This window comes from Pteropus alecto, unplaced genomic scaffold (assembly GCF_000325575.1).
Source record: "Pteropus alecto unplaced genomic scaffold, ASM32557v1 scaffold75, whole genome shotgun sequence".
In the NCBI taxonomy this organism is placed as follows: Eukaryota; Metazoa; Chordata; class Mammalia; order Chiroptera; family Pteropodidae; genus Pteropus; species Pteropus alecto.
The window spans coordinates 1,363,886-1,383,854 of NW_006440638.1; the positions used below are offsets into that span (position 1 = coordinate 1,363,886).

Here is a 19,969-nt window from a genome sequence, read left to right on the forward strand (position 1 = left end):
TAAAATTGGGTATATGATTTTAATACTGTCTATACTTATCTAATGATCAAAGAAGAAACATATATGACTTCAAATTTACTTCTTAATAAGCAAAATCTTTAAAAAGACTTACACAGAAACTCAGCTTTGAGTTTTAAAGTTTGTAAGACATGCTAAAAAAAATACACACATACACACACAAAAACAGAAAACAAACAAGTCTTTCCCTGCTACCTACTACAAGGACTCAGGTGGACAATACAACTTCTGAAACTGATGTTTTATAAAACATTCACTTATAGAGAATTTACCCACCTCTTGCATTGTTCTCTTGTTCCCCAACCCTCTCCCAAAAATAAATTTAAAGATTTTTTTAGCTTATTAAAAATAGTAACATTTATTTTTCTTTCACTTTTACCATAACACACTAATCAAGAAAATGCGTAGACTTAGTTCCCTTTACATTTCAGTCTTATCTTTTTCTTTTGAACAATGAGCCTCTTTCTAATTTTTTAAACCTTTTTTTTGCGTGTGAACATTTAAAGTTCTACTCTTAGTAATTTCAATTATACAAAAGTGTTATCAACTATAGTCATCATTTTATGTTAGATCCTCAGACCTTATCCATCTTATAACCGAAAGTTTGTACCCTTTGAACTTCATTTCACCTGTTCAGTGCTCAAACTTTCCGTATTTCTTTATATTTTACATTATTTATTAAAATATAATACTTTTTAAAAGTATTTAAAGTGGCCACCCATAACCCTCCTTCTGAATTGTTATATGTTAAGAAATATCTCAAACTGAAATGGGTTCTTCTTCTCTAAGCACACTATACTTTTCTCTATAAAAGTTAGATTTAGGATCCTTTGGGAATCTTCTGTTAAAATGTAGATACCTCAGGTGGTGGCAAGTTGGTTACAAAAAAAATTTTAATAGTTCTAACATTGGCACTTTAAGTCAACATATGAACAATTAACACTTTGGTCCACATATTAAACAAACATCTATTGGGTTCCTTCTATGTACCAAGGACTGTACTAGGCCTTGAAAAAAAGAGTAAAAAACCACAGGCAGAATCCCTGCCTTCCTTAAATTTACATTCTAGTGGGAAGAGACAGACAAATAAGTGATCAAATCAACAAATGAGATCATCTAAGAAGATACTGATTGTAAAAGGAATTGCTACTTAATATACCACCAAAAAAGAAAAACAATCCTGCCAGTTAAATTATGACATAATGTTAAGGTATAATTAATGGTTCAAAATGCATCCTGATTTCAAAGATGTTAAAATAAGAAAAATGTATGTCCTATAACTCATACATTGCTGGTGGAAATATATATGGTACAGCCATTCTAAAAAACAGTTTATAAACCATGTAATTATCATATCGCCCAACATTTGCACTCTTGGGGGCATGTATCCTTGAGAAATAAAAAAATTTATATTCACATAAAATCGTGTACACAAATGTTTATAACAGATTTATTTCTAATAGCCAAAAACTAGAGTTAGTAAAAATATCCTCCATCAGGTAGTATATCCATACCATTGAATACAACTCAGCAGTAAAAGAAACAAGCAATTGATACACATAACAACTTGGATTCTCCAGGGAATTGTACTAGGAAAGCAAATCCCAAAAGGTTTTATACTGCATGATTCTATGTACATAACATCTTTTAAATGAGAAAAATTTTGAATGGAGGACAAATTAATTGTTGAAAGGAACTAGGGATCAGAGAGCGTGGAGAAGTGCACAGGAGAGAAGTGGGTGTGGTTATGTAAGAGAAACACGATGGATCCTGTAATGATGAAATGTTCATTTTCTTGACTGTGGTTGTGGCATCATGATTTGAGATTTGGGGCTTCTGCTACAGAAGTGAATGTTTTCATGGTCACAGTTTATTTTCAAAGGAACAAAAGTTTAAACATCTCACTGGCTAACTCATGAAATGTTTGATAAATTCACCTATTAAAAACTAAAATTATACATTAAGGTATAAAATCACACATTATAAATAGTATATTTAAAATTGTACCATTCAGGATTCATGACCTTTCCTTATATCCACTCTCAACTCTCTTAATTATTGTGTCTTTCCTATAAACAGCACCTCTCAGTATTCAGCCTCACAAGTTATTAAAGCAAGGTGTATCTTTTCTGGGCATAGTTTATATTTTTTTCATTTCTCCAGGAATGGAAACATGAATTCTCACTAACATGTGAAGCTCTGGTCCACCCCAAACCTCCTCAGGACTTCCTGAAGTGTAATTGTTAAATACTTCAGTCTACCACATATGCTTTTGGGTAACTATTATTAAATTTCACTGATGTGTAGAGCATTCATATGTGTATTTGCTTCTTAATGTTCAAAAATAGCATAGATAGGTGATTATACAATTATGTCTACAGTTAAGGGACATTTACAGGAAAAACAGGAACATCTAAATTACAGAGAAGAAAAAGATTACCTTCATTATAAGTGAACTATTCCAAGATTTTACAAGTTCGATAGCTCTTAGGTCTTGCCAACTAATGAAGTTGTGAAAATGACTTCCTGTTTTCCTAAGAAAGATGGAAACATTTTGAAATTCAATATAAATCAAAGACTATATTATATGAAAGATCCACTGTAAGAGAAAACAAAATTAGAGGCGAAACTATAATTTCAAAGTATAATTTAATTAGATGGGGCTTTCCAAATGACTTCCTTCTCTTTAATTTTATAAATCGAACACAATTTACAATTATCAGGTGACATAGGGTATAAAATTTTAGATCAGACTCTATCCAAAAGGATATTCTTTTTGAAGCACTAAATTCTTTTTGAAGCCTCCTCCCCAAATTAAAACTAATGGAAAGCCTTAATTGCTTGTTTATATACTTTTTAAAGCAAGATAAAGAAGCTAATGTTTTTCCCCTTCATTATACTTATCTTGATATACACAATCACATAAAGCCTCTGTATGTACAGAAGAGCTGAAATATTGCCTGAGTCTATTTCTACAACTCTCAACTTTAGGATAGGCTTAGTTAGCCATTGGCAACCCACCAGGCTTACCAAAATTAGTTCAGTAAAAAGAAATTCAACAAACTCTGGGCCAATACTATAATAAAAGCACAGAACTACGAAATATAGTAAAAATCAATCATTTTTCCTATGAGGCTCCTGTAAACCAACCACTGATATCTACTAATCTTCAACATCCAACTCAAGCTTGCTTTCTATACCCTCTCCACGTTCCCCACTTCACCATGTTCTGTTCCCGAGACTGTCATTTCCCACACTTATTAGGCAGTCCACACCTATGGTCACATCCTCAACTTTATTAACTGGGAACATTCTGCCACTGAAATTCTAACATTCCAATATATCAGTCAACACATCTAGCTATTACAGTCATGGGCCACTTAACAACGGGAATGCATTCTGAGAAATGTGTCATTAGGCGATTTCATCATTGTGTAAAAATCGAAGTGTGCACTTACACAAATCTAGATGGTCTAGCCTATTACACATCTAGGCTACATGGTATAGCCTATTGTTCCTAGGCTACAAGCCCGTACAGCATGTTATGGCGCAAAACAACACGAGATTTAATCAAGCAAAAGAAAAAATGATGCAATCAAGAGACACACAAAACAGATACATGAGGCTACTGCAGGTTAATATGGCATACTGCTTTACAGCAAACTTTTTTTACAAGTGCAAAATGTATGCTTTAAAAAATAATAAAAGTATAGTATAGTAAATGCAGAAATCAGTAACATCATCATTTATTACCAAGTATTATCTACTGTACATACTTGTATGTACTGTACTTTCATCTGACTGGCAGCACAGGTTTGTTTACAGCAGCAAGCATTACCACAAACACATGAGTAATGTACTGTGCTAAGAAGTTATGAAGGCTAAGACATCACTAGGCAATAGGAATTCTTCAGCTCCATTATATCTTATGGGACCACCACTGTATATACGGTCTGACGTTGACCAAAACATCATTATATGGCACATGACTGTATTTCAGTTCTCTCGATCTTACTCTCTAAATATCTTCCCTCTGACACACTGTAACCTTTAATACCTCAAATATTCTCTTCTCTTCCTACCAGTCTTTTCTAGGCTTACTTACTTTCCAGGATTCCATGGCCAATCATTTTTATTAAGAACTTGCCTTTACACTTTCTCCACTTTTGTCTGTCTTTTTCCATAATTGTGATAAAATATACATAAGATGAAATGTACCATTTTAACCACTTTTAAGTGCACAATTCAATGGCAGTAAGCACATTTTGCAATGTTGTGTAACCAACACCATTATTTCCAAACACTGTGGTTGCTTCCACATTTTTGCTATTGTGAAAAATTGCTGTATAAGTATCTGTTTTCAATTCCTTTGGGTATATACTTAGGATTAGAATTGCTGGGTTATAGCATAATTCTATGTTTAGTTTTCCACAGCAGCTGTACCTTTTTATGTTTACACAACCAATACACAGGAGTTCCAATTTTTCCACATCCTCAACATTTGTTTTCCATTTTTTAAAGTGATAGCCATCCTAGTGGATATGAAGTGGTACCTCATTGTGGTTTTGATTTGCATTTCCCCAAAACTAATCATATTGAGCATTTTTCATGTTTATAGATTGTATATTATTCAAGTCCTTTGCCTATTTATGAATTATGCTATTTGGGCTTCTTTGTTGAGTTGTAGGAATTTTTATATATGGTAAATATATGATTTGCAAATATTTTCTCCTGTTTTGTGAGTTTTCTTTTCACTCTCGTGTCCTTTTAGTTTTGTTCTTCATCTTTATTAATGGGAATCACATCATTCACCTATAACATGAACATGTTATTTCTTTTCCCCTTAGTTATCCATTCACCATTATCATTAGTACAAAACAAATCCTATTGTTTTAGTCCTCAACCTTAGATGAAATTACAAACCAAACGTACCAAGATACATAGCTTCCATATTACATGCCAGAATCAGGTTTCAGAAATCTAACTGTAGATTTTAGATACCAATGAGTGTAAATTTTCTGACATATTTTTAAAATGGAAATTGCACATTATGTCAGAATAATTCCAACATAACTTTATTGCTTGTTATTATGGAAGGTGTGTGTCTTGGAATGTTTGGTTTGTAATTTCATCTAAGGTTGAGGACTAAAATTTGGGGCAAATTTTCCACTTTGAATCGTTCTAATAATTAAGAAAATTAAAGGAAAAATTAGTCATTATTAATAAAGAAAATATCTTCATAGTATTCTTTAATGCACAAAAGTTTTTAATTTTGACGAAGTCCAAATTATCTAATTTTTCTTCTTCAAGTTGTGCTTTTGATGCCATTTAAGAAATCATTGCTAAATCCATGCTCATGTAGACTGTCCTCTAAAAGTTTAATAGTTTTATCTTTTAAATTTAGTCTTTGATCCACTATTCAAAGTAATTTTTGTATATGGTGAAAGGTAAAGGTTTAACTTCATTTAGATATCCAGTTTTCGAAGCATTATTTTGTCGAAAAGACTGTTCTTTCCCCATTTCCTGGTCTTGGCATCCTTATCAAAAATGAATTGACCATTGTATTAGTTCCCTTGGGCTGCTGTAACAAAGTACCACAAACTGAGTGGCTTAAAACAATAGCAATTTGTCTCATAGAGTTCTGGAGGCTAGAAGTCCACAAACAAGGTGTTGACAGAACCATACTCCCTATGAAACCTATAAAGGAATCCTTCCTTGCCTCCAGTCACTCTGGATTAGGAACCCACCCTACTGAATTATGAGTCATTTTAACTAATTACATGTGCAATGACCCTATTTCCAAAAGACATGTTTTGAGGTACTGCTGTTGTCTCTACTGGGCTAATTTTCCCAAATCTCACTTATTCCTACATTTGAGATTATTGAGTCAAAGGGTAAGACAATTTTCCAGCTCCTCAGCTGTGGTGAAACCTGCAATATTTGATGTTGTCATCAATATTGCATATTGATTATTTTAATACTTCTAATGCCACACAGTTAAATGCCTTCTCAGCTAGACTGTCCATACCAGATGATGCATGGGGGCATGTCTGGAGCACCAGTTTTACCTGATAAGTATCTGGAGATATTAACTTTATATAAAAACAAACATGAATATATTATAGGCTATGACAGCAATGCATGAGTGAAACACTTTTGCCATAATCTCACACACATTGATTTTCCTTTTTGTTAGTTTAATATATAAGAATGCACCTTGCTTTAATAACTGGTGAGGCTGAATACTCAGAGGTGCTGTTTACAGGAAAGACATAGTAATTAAGGGAGTTGAGAGTGATTATAAGGAAAGGTCATTAATTCTGAATGGTACAATTTTAAATACACTATTTATAATGTGTAATTTTATACCTTAATGTATAATTTTAGTTTTTAATAGGTGAATTTATCAAACATTTCATGAGTTAGCCAGTGAGATGTTTAAACTTTTGTTCCTTTGAAAATTAATGTGCTAATTCTAGAAATCTGATTTTCCCACTCCTCAAAGATTGCTGATTTCTCACTGTTGAGAGCTGGAGCTGTCAGTTAGTGATTTCTCCAAACTATTTTTATGTAATGTATATTCCTTGTTGTGTACTTGCTGAAGTTTCTGAAACTTCTACTATCTCTGTGAACTGACCAAGATTTTCTTTGTGTAAATGGGAAGGTTATTTTTCATTTTCAGTTGACATTCAACAATATATTAATTTCAGGTGTACAGCACAGTGGTTAGACATTTATATAACTTAGGAAGTGATTCCCCCCGATCATTCTGTACTAACCTGGCACCATACATATTTATTGTATTATTGATTATATTCTCGATGCTGTACTTCACATCTCTGTGACTATTTTGTAGCTGTCAATTTGTACTTAATTTCTCCACACCCAGGCCTCCAATCTCCCTTACATCTGGTAACCATCAATTTGTTCTCTGATTCTATAAGTCTGTTTCTGTTTTATTTTGATTTTTAGATTCCACATTTAAGTGAAATCATACAGTATTTGTCTTTCTTTGACTGACTTATTTCACTTAGCATAACATCCTGTAGGTCAATCTATGTTATCCCAAAGGGTAAGATTTTATTCTTACAGTGGAGAAATGTTCCATTATATGTATACTACTTCTTTTTTATCCAATCATCTATTGATGGACACTAAGATTGCTTCTACATATTGGCTATTGTAAATAATACTTCAATGAACATAGGGATACATATATCTTTTTGAATTAATGTTTGGGATTTCTTCAGATAAATACTCAGAAGTGAAATTGCTGAGTCTTAAGGTAGTTCTATTTTTAATTTTTTTGAGGAAACTGTATACTGTTTACAATAGTGGCTATACCAATTTGCACAGTGCACATGGGTACCCTTTATTCCACATCCTCACCAACACCTGTTTGTTGATGTATTGATGATAGCCATTCTGACAGTTGTGAGGTGGTATCTCACTGTGGTTTTAATTTGTGTTTCTCTGATGATTAGTGATATTGAGCATCTTTTCAAATGTTGTCTATTGGTCATTAGTACGTCCTCATTTAAGAAATAGCGATTCAGGTTCTCTGCCCATTTTTTAATCAGATCGTTGTTGTTGTTGTTGTTTTTTGGTGTTAAATTATATGAGCTCTTTATAAATTTTAGATATTAAGCCTTTATCAGATGTGTCATTGGTGAATATCTTCTATTCAGTAGATTGTCCTTCCATTTTGTTGATGATTTCCTTTGCTGTGCAAACTTTTTAGTTTGATGTGGTTCCATTTGTTAATTTTTCTCTTTTGTTTCCCTTTGTCTGATGAATTATGTTCAAAAATATATATATTACTATAATCAATGTCAGAGTTTACTGCCTGCATTTTCTTCTAGGAGTTTTATAGTTTGAGGTCTTACATTTAAGTTTATTGTTATTTAAGTTTATTGTTATTTATGGCGGAAGAAATGGTCTAGCTTCATTATTTTGCATGTATCTGTCCATTTTCCAACACCATATACTGAAGAGGCTGTCTTTACCCCAGTATATATTCTTGCCTTGTTTGTCATAGATTAATTGACCATACATGTGTGGGTTTATTTTCTGGGCTCTCTATTCTGTTCCATTGATTTATGTATCTGAGTTTATGCTGTTTTAATTCCTACAGTTTTGTAGTATAGTTTGAAATCAGGTAGTGTGATTCTTCCAACTTTGTTCTTCATTCTCAATATTGCTTTAGCTGATCAGAGTCTTTTGTGGTTCCATATAAATTTTATGTTTATTCATGTGAGTTCTGTAAAACATGCCATTGAGTGTTTTAATAGGGATTGTAATGAAGCTGTAGATTGCTTTGGGTAGTATGGCTATTTTAATGATGTTGATTCTTCCTATCCATGAGCAAGATATATGCTTCCATTCATTTGTATCTTCTTCAATTTCTTCAATATCATAATTTTCCAAATACAGGTCTTTTACCTCCTTAGTTAAATTTATTCCTAGGTATTTTTTTATGCAATTGTAAATGGGATTTTCTTAATTTTTCTTTCTGATAATTCATTATTGGTATATTAAAATACAATCAATTTGCAAATATTAATTTTGTATCCTACTAGTTTACTGAATTAAATTGCAGTTCTAATGTGTTTTTGGTGGATGCTTTAGGGTTCTGTACATATAGTGTCATGTCATCTACAAATAATGACAGTTTTACTTCTTTCCAATTTGAATGCCTTTTACTTCTTTTTTCTGGTCTGACTGCTGTGGCCAAGACTTCCAATATTATTTTGAATAGAAGTGGCGAAGGTAGACATCTTGTCTTGTTCTTGATCTTGAGAAAACTCTTTTAGCTTTTCACCATTGAGTATGATGTTAGGTGGGGGTTTGTCATACATGGCCTTTATTAGACTGAGGTATATTCCGTCTCTTCCCACTTTGCTGAGAATTTTATCAAAAATGGATGCTAGATTTGTGCGATATTTTTTCTGCATCTATTGATCTGATCATATGATTTTTAACTTCCATTTTGTTTATATATCACATTAATTGATTTGTGGATATTGAACCAACCTTACATTTTAGGAATAAATCCCACTTGAATATGGTATATGATCTTTTAATGTATTTCTGAATCCAGTTTACTAATACTTTGTTGAGGATTTTTGCATCAATGTTCATCTGGAATATTGGTCTACAATCATCTTTTTTTTAATGTCTTTGTCTGGTTTTAGAGTCAAGTAATTATGTCCTCATAAAATGAGCTCAGGAGCCTTCCCTCCTTTTCAATTTTTTGTAATGGTTTGAGAAAGATTGGTACTAATTCTTCTCTGAATGTTTGGTAAAATTCACCTGTGAAGCCACCTAGTCCAGGACTTTTGTTTTTTGGTAGTGTTTTTTTGTTTGTTTGTTTTTGTTTTTGTTTTTTTAACTGATTCAATTTCTTATTAGTTTTTGGTCTGTCCATAATTTCTGTTTTTTCTTGATTCACTTTGGACTTTTTGCTGTTCTTTTCATGGTTCCTTTAAGTGTAAGGTTAGATTGTTTATTTGAGGTTTTTCTTGTTTACGAGGTAGACCTGTATTACTCTGAATTTCCCTCTGAGGACTGTTTTTGCTCTGTCCCATAGATTTTGAGTCATTGTGTTTTCATTTTTATTTGTCTCATAGTATCCCTTTATTTCTTCATTGATATCATTGTTAACCCATTCATTGTTCAGTAGCATGTTATTTAGCCTCTATGTGTTTATGTATTTTTCAGTTTTCTTCTTGTAGTTGACTTCTAGCTTCATACCATTGTGATTGGAGAAGGTATTTGTTTTGTGACCTAACCTATGGCCTACCTTGAAAAATATTTGATGTGTACTTGAGAAGAATGTCTATTCTGCTACTTTAGGGTAAAATGTTCCAAAAATATCAATTAAATTCAACTGGTCTGTGTTATTTAAGGCTGCTGTTTCCTTGTTGATTTACCGCCTGGAAGATCTACCAATTGAAGTCAATAGGATGTTAAAGTCCCCTACTATGACTGTATTACTGTCAATCTCTCTCTTTATGCCCATGGATATTTGCTTTATATATTTAGGTGCTCCTCCATTGACTGTGTAAATATTTATAGGGGTTGTATCTTCTTGTTGCATTGATCTCTTTATCATTATGATGTTTCTTTGTCTTGTTACAGCCCTTGTTTTAAAGCCCATATAAGTATTGCTACCCCAGCTTCTTTCTGTTTCCATTTGCATGAAATATATTTTTTCCATTCCTTTACTTTTGGTCTGTGTGTGACTTTTGATCTGAAGTGAGTCTCTAATAGACTACATATGTATGGGTCTTTTTTCTTATCCATTCAGCCACTCTATATCTTTTGTTGGTACATTTAGTCCATTTATATTTAAAGTAATTATTGATAGGTATATAGATATTGCCAATTTATTATTCACATTTATGATCTTTTTTTCCTTCTTCTTCTTAAAAAAGTCCCTTTAAGATTTCTTGTAATACTGGTTCAGTGGTGATAAACTCCTTTACCTTCTTCTTGTCTGGGAAGCTCTTTATCTGTCCTTGGAGGATAAACGATAGCTTTACTGGGTAGAGTAGTCTCAGTTATAGGTCCTTGCTTTTCATTACTTTGCCTATGTCATGCCAATCCTTTCTGGCTTGCAAAATTTTTGTTGAGAAATCAGCTGACAGTCTTATGGGAGATCCCTTATAGATAACTAACTGCTTTTCTCTTAGTGCTTTTAAGATTTTTTTCTTTGTCTTTAAACTAGCAATTTAATTATGATGTCTTGGTGTGGGCCTCTTTGAACAAAGATTTTCTCAAATGCCTGGCTCCAAAAAAAAAACCCAGAATGGGAGTAGCCCATTAAACCTTCCAACAGATGCTGTCTAGGAAGCCAATGCAGCTGAGAGGGCTGAGAGGGCCAGAACTTAGGTAAACATCTATGCCTGTCCTGCAGGGCACTGCCAAATCCACCAAAGCATATAAGCCAAAATTATGTAGGACAAGGTCCCAACTCCCGGCCCTGGCACCAGCCACTTTTTCCAGTAATGTGGGCTGCTTTCCCTATACCTGCAGCAGGGCTAAGGAATGGAAGATGGTGGCTGGTTTGCATATACCCTCTCTTAACTAAGAATAGTAGCGTCCATCTTCATCCAGCACTCCCCTGGTTGTTATAAGGACCAACCAGGTTCTAGAGTTCTGAAAAAGTTTACTGCAATCTCTCTTTCCAACTCAATGGTTGCTTTGGTGGAAAGACCGACCAATCCTAAAGCTTTCTACTCCACTATTTTTCATGATGTCACTCTTTACACCTTGACTTTCAAGTTAATTATTTACCTTTCAACACCTAATATGGGACCAATCTAACCTTCTTCTCTCTCTAATGTCAATGCCAGAAATATTGAGAGGGATTGGAGAAAAGTCACATAGCCTTGTGAACTGGTACCAATCCATATCTATGGGATACAACCTCATCCATGCTCTCATAGTCACTTAAAATGATAATTCTTTCTCTTGTCCTTCATTAGTTTCCTCTCCATTCCCCACAAATGGCACGTCCAAATTTTCACCAGATTTCTCAAGCTCTAGGCCACTGTTGGCATCCTACTTCTCTATTTCTCTGAAGAAATAACACAAGGAAAGACTTTCCTCAATCTCCCACTCCTACACCAGCTACACCTACAGCCATTATGCAGCTCTGTCTTGGTTCAAAGGAAATGCTTTCCCTCTCCAAGTCTAAGGCTGGTATCTCCACCTGTACTCTCTACATCCATGCTTTCCCGTCTCTTTCATCACTTCATTTAATCAAATATTCCTTCGATACCCTCTCTAAACATACCTGATCTCCCATCTTTGAAGCAGAACCAAAAACATCTCTCTTGACCCAGGATGCCCCCCACCTAGCTAAGCCCCTTCAATGCTTCCTCATCACCCCTCATTACTTCGACCAAATAAAATTCAAATGCAATTTAGATTCCCAATCATTCATGAAAATTACATTCGCTATGGTCACCAACGTTCCCAGATTTCCAGGATCCTTTTCAATTTGACTTGACTTTTCTGCAATACTGGCTCCAGATAATCACTTCTTCTGTCTTAAAACTGTCACTTTCCCAAGCTTTCATGACATCACTGTACTGTTTCTCCTCCTACCTCTCTAAATTAAGTACATCCTTTGCAGATTTTTCTTCCTTTGACTGCCAGCTAAATTCTGATCTTTGCTAAGGATTGCATTCTTGGTCCCCTGTTTCTTTTTAAATAGCTGCTCTCTCTGAAAAATCTGACCCACACTCATGAATGTAGTCATCACAGAACCACTCACCAATCTACATCTCTAGGACCCCTCATTTAAATTCCATCACCTCACAAATAGCTGTCTTCCTCATATCTCCTAAGATTGTCCCATGTCATCTCAAGTGCAACATGTCCACCCTAAACCTGCTGCTCCTCTTCCTGTAGTGTGCCACACCTAAGTTAACAGTATCCTTCACTTGTTTCAGTCAAAACTTGGCAAATCCCAACACTCACAGAACTTATTTCTGTGGGAAAGAAAGATTTATTTATTTATTTATTTAATAAATATGCAAAGAAATAAACAGATGTAATAAATAAATATGCAAAGAAATAAAAATTTTAAATAATGATAAATGATATGAAGAAAATAAAATGGCAAAGTGATGAGAAAATAAAATGATCAAGAAGGTCTCTTAGAAAAAGTGATCTTTGAGGTGAGATCTGAACGATGAGAAACAGGTAAGATCTCAGGTAAGAGAGCTTCAGGCAGAGGGAGCAACAGGTGTAAAGCTGCTCCTTCCAAAAGTAGGAACCAGCGGGGAATGTTCAAGAAACAGAGAGCAAGCCTGTGTGGCTGGAGCACAGGACAGGAGGAGGGAGGTCAGAGATGAGGTCAGAGTTAAGAAGGAATTAAACACTTAGGCATGGTGCCTTCTTTATTTCACCCCTTGATTTCCAAAGTATATTTGATGCTTCATATATATTATGCTCTTGCACCTCCTGCCTTTGCCAGTGATCTACTCTTCCTACTTAGGAAACTCCTATTCATCCTTCAAGACTTGGCTCAAATGCCTCCATGAAGCCTTGCCTAACTCCCCCTTCTAGGCTATTCAGTCTCCCCCTCTAGCTCCTTCACTACCAGGTACAAAGCAGTTCTATAGGGCAGACATTTATCAGGATGCACCCCAACTTATCTATATACACATACATCTATATTTACCACTGGACTGTGAGCCTCGTGAGGGCACAATCTCTTCACTTTCAGATTCTCACTGCATAGCTCAGTACCAAGAGGTATTTGATAAACGAACAAATTTTGTTCTACCAACAGCGACTAACAGACTGTGTTTGATAGAAATGAAATCTATTAATATATGATTCTTTGGAGCCAATCTACAATAGCAGCTACTTACACATTTAAATCTGATTCTAAACCACTGATTCAACAAACATTTATGTACCAATTTGTGCCAGGAGCTGGGGACACAACTGTGAACAGAGAGACATGTCAAGCAAATAATCAATTACTCAATTGCTTATGTACAGCAAGAAAAAGTCCTATAAAGGATAAATACAGGGTGCCAGGAGCATATTTAACAGGGAGACCCTGCCTAGTCCGGGAGTCAGGAAAGGCTTCTTTGAGAAGTAACAATGGAACTGAGCTCTAAAGGATGAATAGGAACAATCAAAAAGGGTGAATATTCTCCCCAAAATGTATATGTTCAAATTGTCCAAGGCAGGATGAAGCATGATGTATTTAAGGCTAGTATAGCTGAAGAAAGACAGGATCACAAGATGAAAGTAGCATCATTAATTCATAATACAGTAGATTGGGTTTATTTTATCTCTGTCAACAATAAAAGGAGAAATGGAGGAAAAACATGAAAGGCAATGCTGTAAATGAATTGCCTTAAACCTCTCTAAAATACTATCATTCTATGGCTCTTAAAATGTTTTATGTCATAAGTAATTGGTAAGAACTATTAATACAAGTATCAAGTACTATAAAAATATATCTTTGGTGCTGTGGGAACACAATAATTTATGTACTTGTATTATGAGACTGTAAATTCCTTGAGGGCTGGTATTCTTATTCATCTTTATATTCAGTCCAGCAGCCAACACCCTCTAAGTCTTCAAACAGTTACTGAGTGAATGCTAGTTCATGTGACTCATAGTTTACGTTACTAATTGGCACACACCCGGTTCTAAGGTTAGTTGGCAGAAGCCTCTCTGAGAGAAACAGAGATTGAAGAAACAAAATATGTCATGATCTTTTTTTAGAACAAAAGGAATTTAAAATACCAAAATGGAGAAGATATCATTGAGAGTTATTTTGGAAGATAGACTAAAAACACTGTATTAAATATAGTGAAGGAAAATTAACCTGAAGAATAGGAAGAAAACTCAAGAACTGAAAAAAGTTAATAAAAACCAAGTTTCCTGGCATCAGAATGTTGCGGGCGGGGGTGGGGGGGAGGAGGGGTGCAGGGCAAGGAGGAAAAACAAAAAGAAATTTCAAAGTTTTAGATTTTCTGACAGCAGCTATAAGGAAAATAACATTTCCATGGCCATGAAGACAGAAATGCACCATGGATACATGGAGAAAAAGAAAATGAGCTGGGAAAAGGAGGTGATGGCTGGGACTAGAATAAACAATAGATTGTTCCACAAGGTCCAGTCTGTCTCTATTTTTCTCTCAAAAATGAGCAAGGAGTACTTCCTTCTGGCTCAGAAATGTTCCCACTCCTATAATGTATCTTAGCTGTTTGGCATGAAAAATCTGCTAGCCTTATAGGCTACAATAGCTTACCAGGGGCCAGGGAGAAGAAAAGGCTCCATTATTTTAAGTAAAAGAAGTACGAAGCCTCCTGTGCCTCCTTTTTTTTTTATTTGAAAATATCCAGTATTTCAGTGCCTCTGAGCAAAATTTCAAAACACTTGAAAGAATACAAACATTTCAAGAAAGGACAGCCAAAAAGAAAAAAATCACAATTAATTGTCTTAGAAAGAAATCTTATCCTTCTACAACAGCAACACTAGAAAGGGAAGTGAACTATCTTGGAATCTGACTCTTCTATTTCTCCTGAAAGTGAGAGATGGTCCTCCTGTCACAAAAAAACATTGCTTCCTAATCCTTTGTTCTTTGTGTCATGAATGACCTGATATCTGGGTTCTGATGAAAGCAATTTCATGGCCAATAACCTAATCTCCAAATCTAACCAAACATGATACTTCCAATCAGTTGTTTCCCTAGGAACACTCTCCTGCCTCTACTTCCAGACCATCTACTTCCCAGATTCACTTCAGTCTTGTTTTGCCAGCTTTTTGCTCCCAAATTTTTTTAATTTGGCAGGGGGCTCATTGTCCAGATCCTCAGTCTTCTTCTTTTCTATCCGTATAATCCCTACAAGAGAACACATCTACTTCTCCAGACTTTGCCTATGTCAACTGTTCTCAACTAGGAGTGATTCTACCCCCTGCATCATGGGGGCATTTAGCAATGTCTGGAGACATTTTTGGTTGTCAAAACTAGGAGAGTGAGATGCAATCTAGTGGATAGAGGCCAGGATACTGCTAAACATCCTACAATGTCCAGGACAGCTCTCAACAACAGAGAATCACTTGGCCCAAAATGTCAAAAGCATCACTGTTTAGAAACTCTAATCTACATAGATGATTTTTAATTTGCTATGCCCAAGCCACTGGGTGGGGACTTGGGGGGAGATTTGGGGGGAATATAGATGCAGGGATTAATCTGAGATGCATTATACCCTGAAAAAAAGAACTTCTATCTAAAGAAAATGAGCTATGCCTCAGTTTAAACCAGACCAATATTCTAACCACCTTTGAGATAATATCTCCACGTTCACATGTCTCAAGCCAAATACTTTATCATGTTCCCTTCTATCAACCTTCATCATCACCTAACTCATTCCTTCTCTTATAGTCTATATAATTTCTATCTTATCCTCCTGAACACCAACCCAGAAAAATTAGTAAATTTAAACTTCTTCCTCTTCCCTAATACTGAATTAAAGGCTAAGTTCTTGTGAAATCACTTTCATTATATTTCTTAAACCTATCCCTATGCCCTGCACTAACCACTATTCTTCCCCACTGCCCCAAGTTCAAGATGCCCTTTGGAGTCTAGTGCTTTGTAACAGACATTTTACGGTGTTTTGTTATTGTTTTTAAAGTAAGAAACACACATTGAAGGCAAATGGAGTATTGGAAAGAGCATATGCTTCAGAGTAAAAAGATAATTTGGAATTTTGGCTCTATTTATTAACTGAGTGACCTTGAACAACTTATTTTTCTGAGTCTCAGTTTCTTTCTCTGTAAAAATAGACATAATACTGAAATAACAGGTTTCCTTGTAAGGATAATGGAATCTGAAGTACTGTTATAGGTATTCGCTATATGGTAGCTATTAGGATAGTATAGTTGTGATTAATCTACATGTAGCTCTTATGCTATATGTACTTAAATGTTAAATTTGGGGTAGACTGAAAATATATACCATAATTATATTGTGTTTCTGAAATTTGTTAGGTTGCCCTGAATCTTTTTAAGTATAAACTAATTTTTTAGGTCTTCAATCCAGGTTTATTTGAAAAACTAACTCACACCAAAAGAAAGAAATGGAGAATTTTTGGAACAGCAACAGTTTTTTTTATGGTTATTATTTTATATAAATCAAGCCCAGATGACATGTACAGAACATATTTTAATAAGCCAGAATGTAGGCCTACTTTCATCTCTCTTAACCAAGCAAAATTGTTCTTAATTCACAAATTTAAAATTCTCCAAACAGGTTTCACAGCAGTGTATTCACTGTTGTATGAACCCAGCAATAGAGTGCTTACCACACAATGCACTTACTTGTTCCATGTAATGAAAGTTGCTCTCTGTGTTGAAATGCCAAGGCCAACAATTTGATTCATCTCTATTCCTGCAGCTAAAGTTAAAGATAGATGCAACACATGTTTAAAAGCCAGTGAAGTTTTTTATCATAGTATGGAAAAGGAATCACTAAATATAATCTTTATGAAAATCATCTGGGTTTAGCATTTTAATAACACAATTGGAACTAATAAAGAAAGCATTATTAAGATGATTTTGTATTATTTTTTTATTTAAAGGGAAAAAAGTTTATTTCCTGATAATAACAAAATGGTCTTTTTTGCTTTGACTGTTAGAAAAAACACTGCTTACAATCAGATTGTATTTTCTTCCTGATAATACTAAAAAATTAGATCTTAATTTAAGCAATGACTAACCATAATAGAATCTGGTAGATGGTAATAAAGGAAAATCTCCAGGGAAAGTAGTATAATTATTGAAGCTCAGACTTTATTTTCCATACAAACAGATGCTAGGATGCAAATAAAAACGTAGTTTTTTTTAAAAAAAATCCAAATTTCTTAAAATATAGCAACTCAGGTGTTTTTTGTGATGTTCTTTTAAAAAAAGCATTTTACCTTGCTAGGCAAATTAGGGACGACTTTAATTTGAGCACTGAGAAAAACAAATCACCCCCTATACTCTTCTCTTTTCAAAAATATTTAACCTGAATCTAATCAGAAGGAAATAATCAGACAACCCCAAAATGCAGGACAGTCTACCAAATTTGTCTTTAATTTGAAAACTGTCGATGTCACAAAGAACATGCTCTAGATTAAAGGAGATTATACTGACTGACTGCTAAATGAAAGGTCTCATCTTTGGTTGGATTCTGGATCGAAAAAAAAAAGGTCTTAATGACTGAAATAATGGGGGATATTGAAGAGTAAGTATTAGAAAATTTTACCATATTAATGTTATATTTCTACGTGATAACTGAATTGTGGTGAATAGAAGAATACTCCTTTTCTTTGGAAATAATGCTGAAATATTTAGGGATAACAGCTTATTAAATCATAACCAATCCTCAAATGGATCAGCCAAAAAAGTTTATAGAGAATGGTACAGTAAACATTGTAAAACATGTCTGAATCTCAGAGAAAGGTATACAGGTATCCTATGCACTATTCCTGAAAAAAATTTTCTAGGCTTTTAAATATTTCAAACCAAAAAGGTGAGAAGAAGTAATTCAGCCAGAAAAATAAAGTAAAAGACCTTTTAGAATTTACATTAACAATATTCTTAAAGGTTACAGCAAAAACGTTCTTAAAGAGCTAAGATTTCAGACTATAGCTGCAGTCAGGAAAGCACTTTGCGTCAAAGAAAAAAAAAATAAAACATAAACTTATTTCATAATAAAGGTTACTCAGTTGTAATTTCTGTCCATAGGAACTGTGTGTTTTAATTTTGTTTATAACCCACTGACATTTTGTACCTAACAGGAAATCAAATAGGCACTAGCTATAACCTGGAATGAACAAGAAAGCTGAACCTTTATACTGTGGCTGAAAAATACTTAAAGCAGAGGACAGAGTAACTGTTACCTTTCCTTGACAAAGTGGTTCACTGTAAACTGTACATGTCCCCTGAAAATTACTGAGAAACTGTTGTGAAAGAAAAACAGCAAAACCGAATTGATATTGTCAAGAGAGCCATTTAAAATGGAGCCAGAAAGCCTCTAGAAAGCTGAGCTAACTCACCCCTTCCACATGAAACTGAACTTTTGAACTGGGCTAAACCAAACGGCTACATCCTGATATAGTTCCTGGAACTGGCTCTGCATCACTGAACTCTATTAAAAAATAAATTTTTTACCTAGTAACAGACATAAACAACTAATCACATATAGCATAGTGTAAGTCTGCTTGCCAGGACCAATCACAGCTCTGTCAAAGCAACTGGCATAACACCTTTGTAAGGCTCCCTTTTCCTGTCACAAACTCTGTCCCTTTCTCTCACGCTCAGAATATAGTTGGAGTTTCTAACCAAATCAATGTTTCCAAATTGTAATTCTTAAAAGACTCCCAAATAAAGCCTTTGTTTACCGTCTCATTCTTGGTCAAAATTAATTGACACTGTGACCGCAATAAAATGTTATATGTATAATTATATTTAGGAAACCCACAAAATTCTATAGATGCCTGAGGAAAACTCTTATTGCAAACAAAACATACTTTACTATTTTTATTTTTATAAATTCAATTACCTTTGACAGATTCTTTTATTACAGCAACAAATTGAAGCCAGAGAACATCAGGATCAATTTCAACCCAGCCAAATTGAGGATAAAGACTCTCTATCTATGGAAAATATAAGATTTAGTAAAAACAATATTAGATCAAGTTAATAGTATCTGGGTCTTAAGATTGCTGGTTAAAGTCATTAACAACATGATTTTATTTAATTACCTAATTCTTTTTATTGTTAAAGTGGAAAAATAATACATATATGAAATAAAAAAGGACAATATACTAACCAGTTTTCTTTAGTTCATGAGTTTACAAAAGATTTTGGCTTTATTTTCCAAGTTTTCTACACTGAAGATGTGTTATTTTTGTAATAAGAAAAAGTCAGACTTTTAATATACAAAAATTAACAAAGCACCAAGTTCTGTTTCAGACTACAGAGGAGCAAGCACACTCTATTCTATCTCTCCCACTTAATACAAATATAAAACCTGGAAGGAATACATGAAGCAGCTATTTGTGGACTCAGAAAAGTATATGGAGGCAGGACGAGTAGGTTAGAAGATAAGAATTCAAGTACCCCTGAACTGGTGGTAATTTTCCCATTTTTCTTCTGGTATTACCTGGCCTGGGCTCAAGGCAGCCTGAAAACCAAAAGTGGGTAACAGGATGAAGTGGAAACCCCAGGAGATGCTCTCTTCTTTTGGCTACCACTCAGAGGGAATGGGAAAAATTTCCCATTTTTTCCACCCCTACCCCTTGCCTCCATATTTTTGTACCCAGTCTATCCCATAGTGGTGGCTGCAGCAGTAAGCACAAGCACCTAAAATATAAAGGGAGGTAAAACTTCCTCTCCAGTCAGAGGAATTGTGAATCTAAAAATT

General features: G+C 34.4%; 1 protein-coding gene across 3 annotated transcripts in view; it reads right to left on the reverse strand.

The window, feature by feature from the left end:
• The window catches only part of GK5 (glycerol kinase 5 (putative)), a 67,666-nt gene that overhangs the window by 37,645 nt on the left and 10,052 nt on the right, over nt 1-19,969 (reverse strand). The window contains exons 2-4 of one of the 3 annotated variants that reach the window (XM_006917445.3): nt 19,106-19,199; nt 16,879-16,954; nt 2,459-2,552 (exon numbers count right to left, since the gene is read on the reverse strand). In XM_006917445.3, coding sequence (XP_006917507.1) covers nt 2,459-2,552; nt 16,879-16,954; nt 19,106-19,199 — 264 coding nt within the window. The remainder of the gene's footprint in view (nt 1-2,458; nt 2,553-16,878; nt 16,955-19,105; nt 19,200-19,969) is intronic. The other 2 variants (XM_025050782.1, XM_015593639.2) reach the window with 2 other exon arrangements.